The sequence below is a fragment of the Sinocyclocheilus grahami genome, unplaced genomic scaffold, assembly GCF_001515645.1.
Source record: "Sinocyclocheilus grahami isolate Dianchi unplaced genomic scaffold, SAMN03320097.WGS_v1.1 scaffold403.1, whole genome shotgun sequence".
NCBI classification, from domain to species: domain Eukaryota; kingdom Metazoa; phylum Chordata; class Actinopteri; order Cypriniformes; family Cyprinidae; genus Sinocyclocheilus; species Sinocyclocheilus grahami.
In genome coordinates this window covers 527,376-535,064 of record NW_015505582.1, presented here as the reverse complement: position 1 = coordinate 535,064, position 7,689 = coordinate 527,376, and the positions used below count along the sequence as shown (strand labels likewise).

Genomic DNA, 7,689 nt, shown 5'->3' with positions numbered 1-7,689 from the left:
GAAAAGTTGCGATTTTCTAGGCCGATATGGCTAGGAACTATACTCTCATCCCAGCGTAATAATCAAGGAACTTTGCTGTCGCACCATGGGTGCAGCAGGCGCAATGATATTACGCAGCGCCTGAAAATACGCTCCCTGTGCAAGCAGGTGGTAACGTTGGTTATGTTGACGGAAGTTAGCCTGTTTTCAAGCGCTGCGTAAAAGTATAGTTCCTAGCTATATCAGCCTAGAAAATCGCAACTTTTCATTTTACGTCGGTCTTAGTACACGATGTAACTACAGAAGAGCCAAGTTTTAAATAGGAAAAATAAATGACCAAAGAGTTTCTATATTTTTCCTATTTAAAAATGGACTCTTCTGTAGTCAGAAGACTTCTGTAGACTCTTCTACTATACTCTCATTCCAGCGTAATAATCAAGGAACTTTGCTGTCGCACCATGGGTGCAGCAGGCGCAATGATATTACGCAGCGCCTGAAAATACGCTCCCTGTGCAAGCAGGTGGTAACATTGGTTATGTTGACAGAAGTTAGCCTGTTTTCAAGCGCTGCGTAAAAGTATAGTTCCTAGCTATATCAGCCTAGAAAATCGCAAGTTTTCATTTTACGTCGGTCTTAGTACACGATGCAACTACAGAAGAGCCAAGTTTTAAATAGGAAAAATATAGAAACTCTTTGGTCATTTTTGAGCGAGATGCTAACGGTCTAATCAGATTCAATGATCTATGCTAAGCTACAGCTAAAAGTGCTACCGCCAGACCCGAAGATCGGCTGAATGGATTCGGAAATGGTAAAACTCAACTGTTTAACTCTAGGGGAGTTGGAAAATGAGCCTATTTTCAAAAATAGTGGAGTGTTCCTTTAAGTTAGACCCATAGGTTACCTTCACTCCCCTGCTTTTAGACAGTCCTCCTAGATTGTAAAGCCCTCTAAGGACACAGATATACTCTGTCTCCATATTCAGGGATTAGAGAGACCTGCACACTGCTTTAAACCTGGGAAAAGAAGAGATCTGTTCATTCATACATACAGGTGAGAGGGATAGAGACTAGAGCTCAGCACGAATGTTAGAAGTAGTAGTTGTAGTTTTAGGGTTGTAGAAGAACGATTTGCAAAGCCACAATAAACACAGTACTGGGTGTGTGTTGAGTAAATGAATATTTCTCAGCAGTTAAAACAGTGCTCCCGGTTCAGTACAAGCATCCGTGACATAAATGTTTCTTTTTAATGAAGGCTAACCTTTAAAGACTAAGATGTCAAGCTGATTGGGTTTGTGTAATGTTTGTAACAGATGATCTCAGAACTAAAGGAGCAAAACCACCTGCTGAAGAACGAGAAAAACGACCTGAACCGACTGATCCAGGAACAGAGCCAGCAGTGGACAGGTAAAGCAAAACTGTGCAACTATACTCTGTCACTCTATTAGGGTAAGGCAATGTAGGCCACGGGTTTTATTTTTTTTGCCTTTTACCTTTTAATGTAAAATTAGTTACGACTGTCTAATAAATAATTAAATATAAGAATATTTAATTATTTATCATTTAAATGCACCAATATTGCAATGTATAATAATAAACAGCTAATTAAATATGAAAATGTATACTAAAACGGTGTCAAGCGTTTAAAATGAGACTTGAGAAAACACTGAACATTTTTTATTCATGTTGCAAATTAATTGTTCAAACTAACAATTAAATCTCTGTGGAAATGAATCATTATTGTGCCAAATTGAGGTTTAAGTCAAAGTCAAATTAATTATCCCTTTAAAGACTAAGATGTCAAGCTGATTGGGTTTGTGTAATGTTTGTAACAGATGATCTCAGAACTAAAGGAGCAAAACCACCTGCTGAAGAACGAGAAAAACGACCTGAACCGACTGATCCAGGAACAGAGCCAGCAGTGGACAGGTAAAGCAAAACTGTGCAACTATAATCTGTCACTCTATTAGGGTAAGGCAATGTAGGCCACGGGTTTTTTTTTTTTTTTGCCTTTTACCTTTTAATGTAAAATTAGTTACGACTGTCATTTGTTTTTTGGAAGAATATTTAATTATTTATCATTTAAATGCACCAATATTGCAATGTATAATAATAAACAGCTAATTAAATATGAAAATGTATACTAAAACGGTTTCAAGCGTTTAAAATGAGACTTGAGAAAACACTGAACATTTTTGATTCATGTTGCAAATTAATTGTTCAAACTAACAATTAAATCTCTGTGGAAATGAATCATTATTGTGCCAAATTGAGGTTTAAGTCAAAGTCAAATTAATTATTATTATCATCACATCGCATTACTACTACTACTACAGTGCGGGAAATATTTATTTGATCCCCTGCTGATTTTGTTAGTTTGCCCACTTACAAAGAAATGAAGGGTCTGTAATTTCGACTAAATTATGATAGAAAATTATGATACTTGTAGTTGGTCACCAGGTTTGCACACATCTCAGGAGGGATTTTGATCCACTCCTCTTTACAGATCCTCTCTAAATCCTTAAGGTTTCTAGGCTGTCGTTTAGCATGTCGTTTACCTCTATAGGATTGAGACTCCATGAACCACTCCATGGCCTTAATGTTCTTCTTCTAGAGCCACTCCTTTGTTGCCTTGTTGGTATGTTTCGGGTCATTGTCATGCTGGAAGACCCATCCATGACCCATCTTCAGTGTTCTGGCTGAGGGAAGGAGGTTCTCATCCAAGATTTTACAGTACATGGTCCCGTCCATTTGCCCCTCAATGCGGTGAAGTCGTCCTGTACCTTTAGCAGAAAAACATCCCCAAAGCATAATGTTTCCATCCCCGTGCTTGATGACTGTGGTCCCAACTGCCTTAAGATCATTAACAAGCTCCTCCCGTGTAGTTCGGGGGTGACCCCTCACCTTTCTCATGATCATCCTTACCCCATGAGGCAGGATCTTGCACGGAGCTCCAGACCAAGGCCGGTTGATGGTTGTTTCGTATTTCTTCCATTTCCGAATAATCGCACCAACAGTTGTCTCCTTCTCACCAAGCTTCTTGCTGATTGTCTTGTAGCCCATTAAAGCCTTGTGCAGATCTACAATCTTGTCTCTGACATCCTTTGACAGCTCTTTGGTCTTGCCCATGGTGGTGGGAGAGGTTGGAATGGAAGATACAGATTGTGTGGACAGGTGTCTTTTATACACCTAACGAGCTGACATTAGGAGTAACTTCTTAAAGTGGCAGGACTAATCTGTGTTCCACATGGGCGCATTACCAATCTGTGGAAGCCAGAATTCTTGCTGGTTGATAGGGTATCAAATACTTATTTCACTCACTGAAATGAAAATCAATTTCTAATCTTTATATAATGTGTTTTTTCTGGATATTTTGGTTGGTATTCTGTCTCTATACGTTAAAATAAACCTATCATAAAAATTACAGACCCTTAATTTCTTTGTAAGTGGGAAAACTCACAAAATCAGCAGGGGATCAAATAAATATTTCCCCCACTGTATATGTACAGTTTCTACTATTATTAAGTGAATATAATGTATGCAGTATTGCACATAAGTGATGTAATAAAAACATACTTTTGAATGATTGTTAAATCTGACATTTTGTGTAATTCAATATTGGTTGACTGTTCTGTGGGAATGTGTGTCAATGGTGTACGTGTTACATGTATTGTGTGTTTTATAGAGAAAATGCAGAGGGCTCTGAAGGAGGAAACCCAGCAGTTAGAATACGATTTAAACGAGGAACGGTCTCGCTACCAGAATCTTCTTACCGAACACCTCCGACTAGAGGAGAAATACGACGATTTGAAAGAGGAGATCACACTCGCTGTAGTGAGTACACACTCATTCAAGGATTGCAAAACTTCAGTGCTTTCAACTAATTGGTGGGTTGCCTGAATGACTACTCAACTAGTGGGTCTTAAGAAAGCCCTGTATAACTAAACTGGTTTAGGGTCAGATCCTGCACACTCCTTTCATTACAAGCCCTCCAGTCTTCTGATGAGTTCTTTTTTTCTAGAATGTTCCAAAACCTGGTCACAGGCGCACAGACTCCACGCACAGCAGCAACGAATCAGAATGCACCTACAATTCAGAGTTTGCAGAGTCAGAGGAAGGGACCCGCGGAGGGGAGGTGAGATCAGAATGTGGAATATCATTAGGTTGCTTATGATATCATTTAAATTCCACTTTAGGCCAATTCTGACATTACACTTCTTTGAGTTTTTTAAAGGTCATATGCATAAAAGTATCATAAATTGGCATATATTGCGTGTGTAATTATGGGATGTGTTTCATTCTCTCTCCAGGACGTTTCCAAGGCAATACTAGACATGTCCCTGTTCCTAAAGCTGCAGAAGAGAGTATCCGAACTAGAGCAAGAAAAACAGTCACTGCAGAACGAACTCGATCGGAGAGAAGAGCAGTTTCAGCGGGCTAGAGCTAGGGTACAGACACACACACATACACACATTTACTTTACAGTACATACTTTTTAAATGAGGATTTACTATCTGTTCTTATTTAAAGTTAATGACTCTCTCTAACCCAAACGACTAAAAGATTGATTATTTTAGTCGTTTCAGGTTGTTGTTGTTTTTTTTTTTTTTTACATTTGAGGACACCCTAAAAAGAGATTTTGTCATATTTACTTCAATTCTAGAGACAGTTTTGTCTCTTAAGTACACACGATTTTAATATTTTTTAATGTGGAATTTTCTGTAAAAAAAAATAAATAAATAAAACAGCAACTGTGATTGCCAGAAATATACCATAAAAAATAAGGAAGTAATATTTTAAGTTTTACAGATGGAACTTAAATTTATAGTTTAAAAAACATATTTCATAAACTCATATAATGTTTACAGTTAATATATATATATATATATATATATACAGTATATATATATATTGTTACTGTAATTGATAATGTGTTACTGTAATTGATATTGATAAAGTGATAATGTGTCAATGTGTTCTTATTGACAGGACGATGAGGAACATAAGAAAGCACGTGGTGCTGAGCTGGAATATGAATCTCTCAAGGTAAAGACACGCACACAGTCTTCTCCTTCAGTTTTTTTTTCACTATGGCAAACCTCTTCAGTTTGCAGTCTTTAGAATTGAGTGGGTTATTTGAAAAGCAGTGGTTGCAAAATTCCTCCCGAATCTCATTGTAATCTCTCCAAGCACACAGGTGTTGAAGCACCTAGAAGTTTGCTTGCTATACCATAAAGCCAGATAAATGATGAGGAAAATAAAGCAGTATATAAATCTCTCTCTCTTGTGTATTTAGCGACAGGAGTTGGAGTCAGAGAATAAGAAGCTCAAACATGATTTGAATAAGATGCGTCAGTCTCTGAGAGGCAGCGCTGAGGCCGGTTCTGCCGCTCCGGGTTCTCCTGCGTACACGGTCCTGCTGGATCAGCTGAACGCCTCCAACGAGGAGCTGGAGGTGCGGAAGGAGGAGGTGCTCATCCTGCGCTCTCAACTCGTCAGTCAGAAAGAGGCCATGCAACATAAGGTCAGAAACAAAACCTTTAATTCTTACACAAAATACATTCGAATTTCCAGATGTTTCTAAACATGTAGACACCTCAGTTAATATCTGTCACTAACATTTTTCTCTTCATAAGTCTTGTTAACCTCTCTAACTTAATTTCTCCTTTTGTCCTATGGTGCACTCATATCAGGATGAGAAGGTATGTTGGTCAGACAGCAGAACAATCATTTCACTTCACCTCTGTTCTGGCCTCTAAAATCGTATATCTTAAGATTGTTCTGTGTTGAGGAAGTTACTTTGAAAGGAACTTGCCAAGATGCTCTTAATTTAAAGTAGTTTAAAGCGTTTGTTAGTTAATTCTTCTGGAAACCACAAACACTGTGCTAATGGTAACTTTACCGGTTTAATGCAGGACCCCTTTTTGAACAAAGTTGAAATGTCACTTTTTTAATTGAGAATGAAGTGAAGTGCTGCACTAGAACCTGTTCTTGTGATGTGTCTGATGCTTAAATGTCTGATAAAAGTCAAAGTTAGTTGATGGATGCTGTGAATTTTAACTTCCATGTGAATGTGAACCTGCTGTATGTGTTTAGGAGACCATGACTGAACCGTTGCCGTACATTGAGGATGTGCAGAAGCTGACTGATGCCAAGGAAATCTCCCAGGCCTACATGGGCCTTAAAGAGACCAACAGGTACATTACTAATATTTACTCTTTTTTTCACTGTCAGTCAATCACATGCTAAATCACAAAACATGAAATCCATTGCAGAATTTACTGAATGTGTCCATCATCTGGGATCCACTCATATATATGCTGTGATGTCCTCTGTCCCCTGTCTTCATGTTTTACAACAGAGGTTCTTAAACTTGCATCCCCCAGAGCAGGGGTAGGCAAGTTCGGTCCTAGAGAGCCACAGTCCTGCAGAGTTCAGCTCCAACCCTAATCAGACACACCTGAAAAAGCTAATCAATGTCTTCAGGACTACCAATGTCCATCATCTGGGATCCACTCATATATATGCTGTGATGTCCTCTGTCCCCTGTCTTCATGTTTTACAACAGAGGTTCTTAAACTTGCATCCCCCAGAGCAGGGGTAGGCAAGTTCGGTCCTAGAGAGCCACAGTCCTGCAGAGTTCAGCTCCAACCCTAATCAGACACACCTGAACAAGCTAATCAATGTCTTCAGGATTACTAAGGCTATAGGCCGGTGAGTTTTGTTTTCAGGGTTGGAGCTGAACTCTGCAGGACTGCGGCTCTCTAGGACCGAACTTGCCTACCCCTGCCCCAGAGGGATAATACTTTTCATATGTCACAATATATTTATTTTTGTTAGATTGTAAGATTTTTTTTTAAGTCTTTTATGCTCACAGAGGTTGCTTTTTAAAAAAATCAAAAACACAGTAAAACCTGTAATACTGTGAAAGATTGTAACAATTTAAAATATTTAAAATTATAATTTAATCATGTGATGGAAAAAAAATCAGCAGCCATTACTCCAGTCTTCAGTGTCATATGATCCTCAAGAAATCATATCTAATATGCTGATTTGCTCAAGAAACATTATTATTGTCAATGTTGAAAACAGTTGTGCTGCTTAAAGTATTGTTATTATTATGATGATTATTTTATATATATATATATATAGAGAGAGAGAGAGAGAGAGAGAGAGAACTTTACTGACCCCAAACTTGTGAATGTTAGAGAATATTACATAACTATAATAATCTACTGGTCTATTACTTAAAAAAATTAAGAAATTTGGGAACACATAAGGAACACATTCACTATTAACTAAGAGTTTTCCCTCAATAAACTCCTAATTACTGCTTTATTGAAAGTAAGTTACTTGTGGTAGTTATGTTTAGGTAATGGGTAGGGTTAAGGGGTCTAGAATATGCTGATTTGCTCAAGAAACATTATTATTGTCAATGTTGAAAACAGTTGTGCTGCTTAAAGTATTGTTATTATTATGATTATTATTTTATATATATATATAGAGAGAGAGAGAGAGAGAGAGAGAGAGAGAGAGAACTTTACTGACCCCAAACTTGTGAATGTTAGAGAATATTACATAACTATAATAATCTAGTGGCCTATTACTTAAAAAAAATTAAGAAATTTGGGAACACATAGGGAACACATTCACTATTAACTAAGAGTTTTCCCTCAATAAACTCCTAATTACTGCTTTATTGAAAGTAAGTTAC

The 7,689-nt window shown here is 37.7% G+C and overlaps 1 protein-coding gene across 1 annotated transcript in view; it reads left to right on the top strand.

Moving 5' to 3' along the window:
• The window catches only part of LOC107550635 (unconventional myosin-Va), an 87,694-nt gene that overhangs the window by 62,448 nt on the left and 17,557 nt on the right, over positions 1 to 7,689 (top strand). Inside the window, exons 23-30 of the mRNA XM_016231965.1 lie at positions 1,289 to 1,382; positions 3,661 to 3,809; positions 3,997 to 4,110; positions 4,286 to 4,423; positions 4,965 to 5,021; positions 5,272 to 5,499; positions 5,669 to 5,677; positions 6,072 to 6,172. Coding sequence (XP_016087451.1) covers positions 1,289 to 1,382; positions 3,661 to 3,809; positions 3,997 to 4,110; positions 4,286 to 4,423; positions 4,965 to 5,021; positions 5,272 to 5,499; positions 5,669 to 5,677; positions 6,072 to 6,172 — 890 coding nt within the window. The remainder of the gene's footprint in view (positions 1 to 1,288; positions 1,383 to 3,660; positions 3,810 to 3,996; positions 4,111 to 4,285; positions 4,424 to 4,964; positions 5,022 to 5,271; positions 5,500 to 5,668; positions 5,678 to 6,071; positions 6,173 to 7,689) is intronic.